This window comes from Sturnus vulgaris, chromosome 1 (assembly GCF_052056855.1).
Source record: "Sturnus vulgaris isolate bStuVul1 chromosome 1, bStuVul1.hap1, whole genome shotgun sequence".
NCBI lineage: Eukaryota > Metazoa > Chordata > Aves > Passeriformes > Sturnidae > Sturnus > Sturnus vulgaris.
Genome location: NC_142243.1, coordinates 90,615,264 through 90,628,645, shown reverse-complemented (window position 1 = coordinate 90,628,645; position 13,382 = coordinate 90,615,264). Strand labels below are relative to the sequence as shown.

Sequence of the window (13,382 nt, the reverse complement as noted above, 5' to 3'; positions counted from 1 at the left end):
ACTATTGCTCTGAAAAATGTTAAATTGCTCATTACAATACAAAAGCAAAAACCAGCAGCGTTAAAGAACCTTTAGCTACAGTATTTTGTCTGCACAGTCCTCCTTTTTTGGAAGCATTTGTCTGTCCTCCTTTTCACCCTCCTCCTTCACCTCCTCCTCCTCCTCCTCTTCCTCCTCCTCCTCCTCTCAGCCCTCCCTCTCTCCAAACTAAAATGGGAAGAAAAAAAAAAACAAAAGAAGAAAAAAAACCCCTCCAAACCCAGAGCCCCTTAATAGTGATGCAAATTGCCAAAATCTGAGACTTGCTGTAAGGAGAAGAAAATGCAACAGACAAAAACAGATCTTCCTGAAAATAATACCAATAATAAACGTTTGGATTGACTATCTAGAGATTCTGAACCTGCTTCTATTTGCTCTGAGAGCAATGCACTGGAATTCACTTTGTTCTCTCCAGAGCCTACAATGGAAAGTTTCTTTTTTTTATTCTGAAAAATTTCTCTGCCGGACTCAGACATCCAATAGCTTGTACCTGACGTCACATGTAGTTTATTCATCAAAGTCACTTTAAAAGAACAAAGATACATCTGTTTTGCATTTTAGGCAGGCAGAACTCACTAACTGTTTATTAAGACCAGCTACCAATCATATTCTTCATAGTATGCTTTATACATTTCGACCAAAATAACTTTTAAATATGTGCCTGTTCCAGATGTCTGCTAATTTTATCCACCATTATTTGCTAAGGAATAATTTCATGAATACAGCTGTATCAGGCTTTAGACTGTTTGCCTTATCCACAAGTGAGCTGTTAAACAGGTTAATCAAAACTACTGCTTATGTCCCTGAAACACTCCGGTCATTCCCTGTAACACACTGTTGTAAACACTTCATAACAGTGAACACCTCTCCTCCCCACTTCTGCATCACTGACAGCCCAAATTAGTGTAAGAGGGTGCAGTAAAAGCAGGCAGGGGAAAGAAGCCAGCCATATGTGGTAACAAACATGCTTAGTACATATGGTAGCCACACACGCATGCACATTTACAAACATCCATATAGAGCACAGAAAAGTGTCTTTGAAGAGCAGTCCCTGTGTTTTCAGAGGCAATTTGCCTTATTGCAAACAGCAATAATGAAGAACAAACTAATTTTCTTTTATTCCTCCAGAGGTATGCACAGGCTTTGAACAAATTCTGCAAGAAAAAGAACCCCTACAGACTCTGGATGAAAATATAACAAGCTACATACTTGCATGGTTATAAAATAGGAACTGTTTACAGTTCTAACATGAAGCCAATTCTCAAGACTGAATCTTGCCTTTTCAATAGAGGGGAAAGCATTTCTCTGGCATCAGCATGATGTTTTGTTACAGCTCATGAAGCCATTCTTTCTTTGAATGTTGGTCACTTACGTATGGTGCCTTCTGCCTCTTCACAAGCAGAGCAGGTGGGACTCCAGACTCATAAAGAGCCATTCGAATTGATCACTTGGCACAAACAGGGACAGCCCAGCTGGCTGCTGCCAAGGGGGTTTTGCAGTTTGCCAGCAGACTACAACAAAGATCTGGATGGATCCTTCTATAATGGGGGGAGCTACATTGTTTTATTGTCCTCAGTTCTTTTTCAGGTGCTTTAACATTTTCTGCAGCTTCATGCTGTACTGCCAACCAGCAAAGCTGAGACTATCACCAAGAGGCAACTTTTCAAAATGTATCTGATTATTATCCTGAAACAAAAAAGGGAACCAGAACAGCAACTCCAATGGCAGCACATCAGCAGAACTAGTAATCAAATGGGAAGCTTAATAAATAGGTATAACTGAGAAACCAAAAAAAAAAATAATTCAAGAATCAGTTATTAATACTTCACAGTTGATAAATGACATTATTTAGGTTATTTTTTGTTTCTGACAAATATTTTAATAATGAATGAATGTCAGCAGCAGATTTGCAAGGTCACTTAGACCAGAATCTGAAGTAGTTGAAAGGATGAATTACCATACCTCCTCTACAGGATGGACAAATTGCCCCTGTATATGCTGCCATATTCTTTTAAATCATGGAAACCTGCAGACATCATCTCAGCTATGTTGACTCTTCTCTAAAGGCAACGAGCCAAAAGTTTATGCCTATCTGCTTGGTATCCCTCATTAACGTAACACTGGATTTATTGTCTTCAAGTAGATGAAATTATCATTTTGAGTTCTTTAGGTATCTGAGTAATGCCCCAAAGGCAACTTAAAATGCCAATGTAGCAACAAAGTCATGGGGGGTGGAGAGCATTTGAACTGCACCTCACACCAGGAAGGGCTTGGGAGCTCACCTTTCTTGATTTTATTCTTTAATTACCACTGGAAAACACCCAACCAAGCAAAGGGAAAAGGCCTCAAATCATTGAGCAGCAAGAACTGATATGGAGGAAACAAAAAAACCTAGTAAAAACTAGGATTTTAGGCATCTTGACTATAGGATTTTCTTATAGTCCATGCACTCTCCTAAAACAAGTTAGCATGCATCTTCCTATAGGAAATAAAACTTCATTTGTGCAAAGGTGTTTGTAAAAAAGTAGTTATAGAATGCTGATGTAATGGACTACTGGTGCAAGACTTCATTTGCAGAAGTTTCCTCCAATATTTATGTGCTGTCAAAGCAAATGTGTCTTTCCTCTCTATGAGTAGGAACTGATAGTTTGACATCTCAGTTCAAAAGAGCCCTTAAGGATAACAAAACATTACTAATGAATGGTGAAATAGTCTCAGATTGCACAGCAGTGATGGGGAACACTTCCCCAAAAATACTCCAGTTGGCATTTTCCCTTACCACTTGAAAGTTCTGGAGAACTCACTTCTAATTTGTTTCAAAACTTGCAGATGAGCATGCTCACTGAAAAAACCGTTTTAGTCAGCTTAAATCAGTGTATGATGCTTATGTGCTCAGATGGATTTCATTTCAGAAAATGCTTTAAACTATTTGTAATTGTTTTAACTGGAAGCACAATGGAAAGCCCATCCACCTTTTCTTACTCTTAGAGATGTTAAAATAATTTTTTAATATTAGGTACTTCAGCCTCAACATATAAAACTTCAGTATGCAGAAACAAACTGTCTCTTGCATGATAATTTTGTGGAAAAAAACCCCAAAACAAAAAAGCAACCAAAAAAAAAACCAAGTAAGAACACAGCAACTCAATGATTTTTGAGATGGCTACACTCTTATTTTGATAAGATGTAATTCCAATTCTTGACAATCCCAAAGTATCTCCAGAGACTAATCTCTAGAGGATCATAAAAGCAGAACTGAGGCACTCTGGATGATTTTTCATCTATTTGTACAGTAACTGCATATTTTCCAGGTAAAAACAAGCACTCCCTCCAGGATGCAATTACAGGCAGAGGTAAAGATGAAGCTACTGAAAGGCAAAAGTCCTTAGCTGAGTATTCCTTGAAAAATATGCTTTCATAAGCACATACCTCCCAGCCTAGCCCAGAGTTTCTAAACTTGTTCATTGAATTAAAAAAAAAAAAAGGAAAAAGAAAACCCAAACCCTCAGTCTCTTTAAATATGCTATTTAAATAAAACAAAAACAATGCTCCAATGATAAACACTGCTAAGCTTTGTAATTTACTTGCTGATGTTTAAAGAGATCGGCAAAGAAAACTTGGCACTGAAAGATAAAAATATGCTGAGAGTGGGTCACAACTGTTTCCATCAGCCTGTCATTGCAGTTTTGCAATGCTTGTGACCCCAATTTCCTTTATCCTCAGTTCCCTTTTCTGACCCTCCAGAAAGCTTGGGACCCACTGGGCGAAAAATACAAGCTTATTCAATTTATAACTCTACTAAATTTGGGCAACTTTCTGAGGCAAATGGGGTAAGCTTATTTCCCACACAAATAGATAAAAAGATCATCAATCATTCTTAAGCATTCTCACTGCTCTTCATTTATTGCTGTGCTTACAGATGGATTTCATTCTGCTCTTTACCAACTTCTTTCTTATAGAAGTCTTTTAGAATAAAAGTGTTTTGTGCAAGCAGAGTTAAAAATGTAAACATATGACAGCTCCACAGTAAAGAATATAGGAAGTGCAAACAACCAGAGGGAAGGATAGGGAAGGATGAATTCATGACATACAAACCTCTCTTCTCTTGCTTGTCTTAGCTCTTCTCTTTTGTCTAAATAATCACGGCTAGAAAGAGAATTACAGTAAATTGCAGCAGAAACCAGAAGAAAAAAGTAAGTAATAGAAGTATAAGTACAGTAGGAGAAACTAAGAGTGGTAAACACAAACTGAAGGCTGTTGTAAAAAAAACTGCTTGCTTTTGCAAAAATTGCTGAAAAGTATGCACTTATCCATATATACACCACCAAATACGTAGTTTGGAAGGTCATTAAAAGAATTATTTAAAAAAATCTGCAAAAAGTGAGAAACTTGAAGCATGCTATGAAACCTGGTACCTGAAATGAGATTCAATGAACTGCACTTATCCATACTGAGCAGGCACACGAATGGCTATTAAACCATCCCTCATTTGCTCCATCTCAGAATGCCCCAAGACAGTGACTGCAGCCCCTGGCAGGACAGACGGAGGCAGTGAGCAAACCCATTGCCCTTCTTTGCAAGGAACCTTTCTTAGTGGGTTTTAGTTGCCATGGCTGGAAACAGGACAGCAGGCTGCCTTTACTGAGGAGGACAATTCTGCATTCCAAGAGGGTGTGTGCAGTATCATTGGACAGGTAACAACCTTTCACTTCCTTATTTTTCACCCTGAGTTTTAGATAAAAAGCTCCTTTTATGTCAGCTGCCACTCGCACAGATCCTCAAATAACCCATCTATTTAACTTTTGCCAAGTCAAGTTTGCTGGATGGTTGAGTACTATGATTTTGGACAGGCCTGCCACATCCACAAACATGGATGTGAATTTAACTCAGAGCACAGCAGAACCCAGCAAATATCTCAATATCACAGCAAGATGGTTCCTTACAATATATTTTTTATACTTAGTTGAATGATAGACAAAACCGATGAGACCTTCACCTTATCTGCTAGATTCTTTCACAATGTAAGCTGTGAGTACCAGAAAGGTTTTCAGAACTACTCCTTTTATTAAAATCTCTTTTTTTTCCCTCTTTATATTGTGTCATTTAATTAATTAGTTATCATCTATTATATCAATAGGTATCAAACATCTGCTTGCAAGTGCTCTTTGGAAGTCCTTTAACAGGGAAGACACATTACTGCTTCAGGCCATCCCCACAAACTTTGAATTCTGAACTGGTTATACTTTTGCAGTATTTTAAAAGTATTCCAGGAAATCTTTCGGAGGCAAATTTTAACATTACTCTTTCCCCTCTGACAACTTTCACTCTTTCCTACAGCTGAAAAATAGCCACTTTATTTTAGGACATATTGTTCTACATATGCAATGGGTACAGTAGTCTTTCTACTGGAAAAAAAGTTCATTCTGCAAAGTATTCCTTTGGTTAGCAGTAGCTTATGAAGCTTTGTTGCTCCTCTCCTAATCCTCCAGCTCTCCTATCCTCCAGCTCTTTCACAACTAGTGATGCTTTCCTTTAAATTATCCTTAATTTGTCAATAATGGTGCCAGAACCTAGTGCAATGTTCTTGAGGCAGAGTTGGAAAGAATGAGATAACAAATGAGTCATGATGGTAAATCCATTATGGCTCACGAGTTTAAAGACTGAATTGCAAGTGCTATTTTTAATCAAAAATACATCTTCAGAGACTGGGTTTCTAGCCAGACTGATGATATGATAATGAAATCCCAGGAACTCTTATGAAACAGTCCATGACTGCTTGCTGTGACTTTGTCTTCCTCCTGCCAGACTGTTTAATCAGTTGTGGGATCCCATCTGTTTGTGAAGTGTGGTGGCTTTGGAGACCCTCTGCTCAAACAAAAGTTATAACTTTTGGGCGATCATGAAACTCAAATCCAAAAGATGAAAACTGGGCATTGAAAAATAATCTTAAATATGCAGCACAATCATGACATCTAGTTAATCAGTTTCTGGCTCTGAAGTAAAGGGGTGAAAATGTACATTTTGAAAATTTTCTGACTTTAAGAAACTTCTTTTAGTGACAGAACTACTGTAGCCAATCTCTACTGAAATGTGCGGATCTGTTATTCAAACAGGTCAATCTGCCAAATGCCCTGTTGGCTTTTTTGGTCTGGGAGTTTCCTTTCTGAAAGATCATGTTGGCTGTCCATGGCAGCCTGCTGCAGCCTGATGATACCACTTAGAGGGAGAGTTTTTGGAAGAGGCTGTAAGACTGCAACCTTATTGTTTCTGTTTCAGGAGAACTTGGGCAGCTGTTGGCTGCCAAAGATCCTATTATGGTGCTCTTCCACCTTCCCTCTGCCTCTCATTTCCTTCTAAACTAGCTATCTTCTGGAGCCAGGAGAATATCAATCAACCACTCATAAGTTACTCCTCTTTCCAAATTCACAGAATCACAGCCTGTTTCTACTTCTTACTAAAGGGATGATTACAGTGAAAACAATCCTGCATACTAATAAACAAGCTAACATGAAACCCTCTGCCATCTTTTCCATAACTACCGATTCTAAGGCTACAAAACATTTACATTACCACTCTTTAAGTTATTACATTATGTCTTCTAGCTACTAAAAACAGGTTTGCTTTTCACTCCTGTCTATGAGAAAACAAATTGATTTCTTAGTGTAGACTCTTCAGAGTGAAGGCAAACAATTTCAGGTACACATTCCATATCTATCCTTGGCCCACTGCAGTCTTTGTTAATGTCTCCGCTGGGATTTCTAGGTATGGACTGAAGAGGTTGAAGGGGGCTTGTCTCTTACTATCCTCAGGCAGAACATCCTGGGATCCCACATCACACAACATTTTCTCAGATGTGAAAATGCAGTCCTGCATTCAGCTATGACATTTGTCTGGCCAAGGTTTGAACAGTAACTTTGGTCATTACCTTCTGTCAGTTGTTGATTCCAGGAGGAAGAGACACATGTTCAGAAATGCAGGAAGTAGTTAAAAACCACTACCATACAGCAAGACACTTCTACTTCGCATAACTTAAAAGCAAAAAGTGGTTTCAGTGTTGTCCCTCCCTCCCTCCCTTCTTGATACCTTTGTCTCACTGTTCCACCTTCAAATCCTACGCCTCACCGAGAATATAATTTGGTGAGTATATTAGATAATAAAACTGAACCTCTGTATATACTCAGGCAGTATAATTGGCTGCCTTTAAAAAAGCAGATTTTTTATTAAATGCCAGAATTCATGATGTGTTTAATCTATCAGTTTTTAAGATACTTAGATCAAGAAAAGTATCTAAAGAGACAAACTATTCATAAATTCAATTATTTTGCAGTTGAATGTCTCAATGATTGATCAATCTATCACACATTAAAGCAAGAGACTGAGAGCAAATTTGGTTCCTACTTGAATTTGTTTCTTTCTTCACGTTCTATCCTTTGCAACCTTTCTTCTCTCTCCTGACGCCGTCTTTCTCTTTCTGCTGCCAAGGACTCCTGGTGCTGCCGAAAAGATGATGTAAGGAGACCACCCAAAGCTGGCCTGCAGAAAAGGAAGATCAGATTTCTCCGTGTCACTTTTATTGATTATACTGGCAAAAAATGAGTAGCAATCATTCAGCAAGTAACATAATCCCAACCAGCAGAATGACATGGCAATATTTATGTGTGGATGTTTCAAAGCATTGGCTAAGCGTCTTCTTGCTAAATTGATTATAGATTCTGTGATGAGCTGAACAAAAAAAATAGGGTAGGCTTCCTATATAGCCAAATTTCTGAAGCATAAATAAAGTATGTGTAAAAATTCTTCAGTCTATTTCAACTGCAATATTGCCTAAATATTTTTTTTAACTTTATAATCCTATTAATAGAAAAGCTGAATCCCATAGAGGATTTTTCAAATTTTAAAGAAAAAAACTGCTATGCAATGATATTAAAAGCAGATGTGTCACAAACACCTGAGAATCTGCTATACAGAAAAACAAAAGTAAAGGAAAATGTCAGAAGTGCCCAAGGGAATTCAAAGGCTCTCCTAAGTACCAGGCACATTTTTCCTTTATACATTAACAAATTTGATTATCATGATTTCCCTGTTGCATGTGCTGTAAGAGCAAGACGAATCTCGTATCAGAACATATCAGCAAAACACAAGGCGACAGTCTTCTCAAACCATTCTTGAAAACTGTCAGAAATTATGGCCTCTACAGTAAAGACTTTTCAAATACATAAAGCTACATTTACTTATATATTTTTATATATAAGTATAAAAATATACTAATTTATATATATATATAAATATAAATATATATATACTTACATATAGTATAGTGTGTATCTATATATATATATATTTTTATATACTTATATTCACTTATAGTTTGGTGTTGACATAGATTTTTTTAATGACTTTACTGTAAGCAGCACTTTGTCTGGGAGAGTGGGCCCTCTTACACAACCTTTTCCCAACATAGTGGTATTGGTACCACAATCTCTCACATGGCAATTGAGTGAACTCAGACCAAATGTGTCTTTCTGTCTCTTAGACAGGAAAAAATCTGTATTGTACAGTGTAGCTTTATACAGATGCACACTGATTGAATTAGGCTGATAAAATCAAAAAGACATAACTCATGTAGAGCGGTTTCTGTGCATTGTTGTAACATGAGTTTTGCAATGAATGGATTAATGAGAGAAATAGATACTGCCTTTTGTGTAAAAAGAAATTAAACTCTGCCTGCCTTGAGGAAGGTTCCTTAACCAGTAATGCAAACCTGAATAAATTTTCCTTGTTTTTAAGAACTCAGACTCTTTCCCTTATTTATTTACTTGCCTATGGCTGCACAGTGTAGGCATTTAGCATAATGGCACCAATTCACTAGTGAAAATAGGTGCAAAAGAAGACAAAAATATTAATGCAAATCTATCTTCCCCAAGTGTCTATGTCTGTACAAGCAGGAACACCACAAAACATAGCCATTTCTGCCCCACTGGCAGCAGGGCAGCATGAATATAATGTCAATAATTTCGATAAATTGAATTTCAGTATGTCATATCCCACCCACATAAACATTACATAAGATGGTATAAAAACCTGATATTCTGTAAGAGTCCCTGCTGGCACTCCTCCAAAGCTACAGTATCAATGCTGGATCACACTCAAAACCATAAAAATCTCTAATATGCTTCAGCACTAAGAAAAGGGGGGAAAAATCCTCAAACCCTGACAGTCAAGTACGTGTGGTGAATTTTCCCTTGAGCATATTTTAAATTTATTTTAACTTTTGACCTCTTAGTGCATGTTGCAAGAGAAAACTCTTAGTAGAAACAGTAGCACCACTGTACTAAAATTCAAAAGCTAGAGCTCCATCCCTGTAGTAACATGAAAAACCATGGCTATATGGTTGTATATAACATCAGAAATTACTCTTGGAAGGGGAAAAATGAACAGTGCCTCCATGTGAAGATGTACAGAAATTAACTGTGAGAGATGGCAAAAGAGGGTCCCTATCAAATCTGTGTTTTTATCTGTTTTGTGTATTCAGCTTGATACCCCATCCTGCCCAGCTGCCATGAAGTCTGCAAACTCCATTTAGAGTCAAAGGAAGGTATGGCTTAAAAGAAGGCTGAAGGAAAATTAAGGGGAAAGATGGGGTGATGCTGAGAGAGCAAAAGGGTGATTGTAGGTCTGCACATCATCTAGCAGGTTGGAAACCTTTATCTCTGACTGAGCTCTTTGAGGCCCTACAATAAATGCACATTCTTATACAGGGGATTACAGGAAAATCACATGGACATGCACAGCTTAGTCCTGCAGACAGGATTCCAAGCTAACCCTGGTATTAAAATACCTCCACATACTAAAACACCTTGTTTGGAGGTTTGATCTAGCATAGTTTGGCAACCATTGCTCACTGGACTAAAACTTGCAGATGGATGAAGAGCAGCATCACAATCTAAATAGAAGATCCACAGCTGTATGCCCAGAAGAAAAGCCAGTGAGCGAAGAACTGAAAAAGTTCGCTTGCCATCTCTTCAAAACTAATCAAATCAACAATAATTAGTCAAAACCTGGCATTTCCACGTTTCTCACTGGTTACGACTCCATACTTCAGCCGAAATACAAGCTGCAGTATAGTGTGCACACACATCCCCATCAGTTCAGTTCCTTTTTCCCAAACACAGCCATATTCTGTACAACAGTTTGTTGCATGAAAGATCAAATCTAACAGCCAGAAGGTTCTGGTCATAGAGGTCACAATTAAACAGACAGGAACACGGTCAGCTGACCCCTTGTGTGACACTGACTTCTTGAAGCAAAAATAGTCAAGGTTTTGGGGCTCCAGTCACATTTAGGAAAGGACAGGCAAAGAAACAGCACTGCTATAGCTGAGTTAGTGCTTGCTTGGTGGTCACACCCATTCAACCACACACATCTGCCCTCGGTGGGGACCACACTTCACACCAAATGCTGAGACCAGCTGCCTTTATGAAGCCTCATTAATTCACAGCCTCACTGCTGCTATCAAACACTGTAGCTCAACTGCTCTTTGGGTGCACCAATACTCTTTTTAATGTGAACTGCAACTGTAAATGCACAGTTTTAGTATTTAGTAAACTATCAGTAATTTTCTACACGTGCATAAACAAAAACCTGGGGTAAGCAGGTTACTTTCAGGGTGTACAAACCTGTAAAGAAGCCAGAGGAAAAGCAAGCATTAAGGGGCATTCCTCAAACATTCTAAACATGTTGTACAATTTGAAAACTATGTACAGTTTGTCGACAAAATCTGATTTTTGTTTCTGTATTTCCCTGACAATAACACTTAAAGTAAATGTTCCCTTTCAGTGAACACATACTCGAACTGCAAATGGCAGCATGACTGGCCAAACCAGCTGGTGGGAAGGCTTGGGCTGAGCCTTTGGGTAATTTTGTTGCTTTGATGCTGTTTGAAGGGTGACAGTGCCTTCAGGCCTCATGAAATTTTAGGTCTTATTGCTGCAGGCCGTATTTTAAAATGGATAAGGCAAGAGAAAGGCTAAAAAACTTCTGGCATTGAATCAAAGGTGATAAGAGATTTTAACAGAAAAGAGAATGTGAATGCTCAATGAAAGCATAATAGAGTGATCACTCACAAAATGGGGTTATAGCTAATATATACCAGCACTCTAGTGCTGGTGTCATATGTTACCAGCTGGTAATATCAACCATTTGTTCAGCTCCACAAATACAATCCAGAAGGATGGTTACTCTGACTACTATTTTTGTCTTGTAGAGAATGCAAGGCTATTAAGAATGGACTGTTAATATTAAAAAATGTTAAGAAAAGCTTTCTTATGCCTGCTGTTAAAACCAGTAAAAGCTAAACAAGCTGTCTTATTACTTGCTCATTCCAAAAAAGAAAATACACAACAAGAAAGCATCAAGGTCTGTAGAACAGAGCTCCTCACCACAGCATAAGGACACAGGGCCAAAGAGGTCATGAGTAACTTATTTCACTGGAAGAAGAGACAGGAAAAGGAAAGAATAGGGAGGAAAAAAAAGAAAAAGAATGCAAAACATATACAAAGAGCATAGAGTATGAAGCCAAAATGTTGACTGTAGACCAAAGCTCTTTTCAATATAAATTCAGCTAGCCTGACCTACAGCATTTAACACAGCAGTGAATTAGTATATTAGTATATTATATTATATTAGTATATTAGTATTATTATAAACACAAATTCAGGCAGACACAAGATCTCTCATACTTTTTTTGCAAGTTCTTGCAGCTTTCTGAAAATAGTTCATCAAGGACTATACATTGTGAAGGGGATTACGTGCCCTGAATTACTCTAATCTTGTTGCAAACTGAAGAAAATATTTCTGTCTTTCTAAAAGCAAAACTGAAATTCTGAACTTCAAATGTTCTTCATCCACGTAAGCTCTGAGATACTCTTTTGTGGCTGCCTTTCCCTCTCTTTAGTTGAATTTTAAAAATTTGCTAAATAGAAATGGTTATCTACAGGAAGAATACAAAATAAAAATGTGTATTTTTAAGAGCTAAAAAAAATTAACAGATGACTTATGAGAGGAAATCCCTTTAGGTCATAAGGTTAATATTCAGGATTGTCTTTAATACTACATGGGGCAGGATCATTAATAACTTTAATAAGGAAGCACTAATTACCTAATTTTGCAAAGTGCTCCTGTTCCCACAGCCATGGGAATGCTACAGGGAGGCTACAACAGTCGGCAGCTCCTACTTAGACCTTAAGTAACTCTAAATGTCTCTTGGCTTTAACAAAATAAATCCGCTTTCCAGCTTAGAAAGAGACAAAAGGGGAGGCAAAGCTGCCAAGAGCCATATTGCTTTTCACAGTTAAAGAAACTCCCTGTGTATTATGTCTCCCTACATGACATGGCAAATTCAAAAGCATGTTGATATAAGACTTTGCAAACAGACTAAACACTACTTAAGGAATCTTTATAAAACTTCTCCCAAAAATAAACAGAAAATCGAGAGCTAAAACTACTGACTAATGCTTCCTTTAAGAAAGAAACTTGAGAATGACCAAGAGAAGAACTGATTAATGTTAGACTTTTAAGTGGAACATAGGACTACCTACAGCAGGACAGAGCTGCACAGAGCCTGGGCAATGCACAAGGACTTTCTACACACACTCTCATCTTCCAGCTGACCTGTGCAGCTTTTACACTGTGCTTCTGTCTTTCTCCAACCTGCAGCATCTCATCCTTGTGTGAGTTACACCTTGCCTGGAAGTGACTTGCAGATCCAGGCTAAGGTGGGTGTGGCCCTGAGCAGCAGCACTGCATGTTCAGCCAGCAACACTCTGAAACCATAACCAGCTCATGCTTCTGTTTAAACATATACCCTATGATGAAGTCCACAAAGCTGCAATCAAGAATATTGCTTACACAGTAGTTCGACAAGCAGCTAGGCCAGTGCAAGCCACCACTGCTTCCCAAACTGTAAATCATCAAGTAATTCCTAAGGTCATTTTTCCTCTTAAAGTCTCAGCAATAAAGTTGAGGCTTTTGCCCTGGGCCACTATTATCAGCTACCAAGCTATCCATTCCTCATTATGTTATTCAGAGTGAGAGATGTGCTTGGCACTTAGCACAAGGAAAAATCGTCACGATCTCTAGTCTGAGAACCCAGAAGTACACACAGAAATAACAGAAAGCCAAGGAAAGAGGAGCAGTTTTTGGGAGAACAGCAGCTTTGTAGGCTGTATAGCAGGTTCTGTTTCATAGGTTTCTGTTTTACTTTAGTGCTTAACAGCTGGAGTAAGGGAACTGCAGAGCACAAATTAGTGATAAATGGCTAACAAAAAAAAAATAAAAAAGAACCT

The 13,382-nt window shown here is 38.1% G+C and overlaps 1 protein-coding gene across 8 annotated transcripts in view; it reads right to left on the bottom strand.

Moving 5' to 3' along the window:
• FHOD3 (formin homology 2 domain containing 3) overlaps positions 1–13,382 on the bottom strand; it is a 366,964-nt gene that overhangs the window by 73,652 nt on the left and 279,930 nt on the right. For 6 of the 8 annotated variants that reach the window (XM_088171487.1, XM_088171498.1, XM_088171447.1 and 3 more), the window contains 2 exons: positions 7,438–7,572; positions 4,135–4,185 (listed from right to left, as the gene is read on the bottom strand). In XM_088171487.1, the coding sequence (XP_088027613.1) occupies positions 4,135–4,185; positions 7,438–7,572 (186 nt within the window). The remainder of the gene's footprint in view (positions 1–4,134; positions 4,186–7,437; positions 7,573–13,382) is intronic. The other 2 variants (XM_088171454.1, XM_014887980.2) reach the window with 1 other exon arrangement.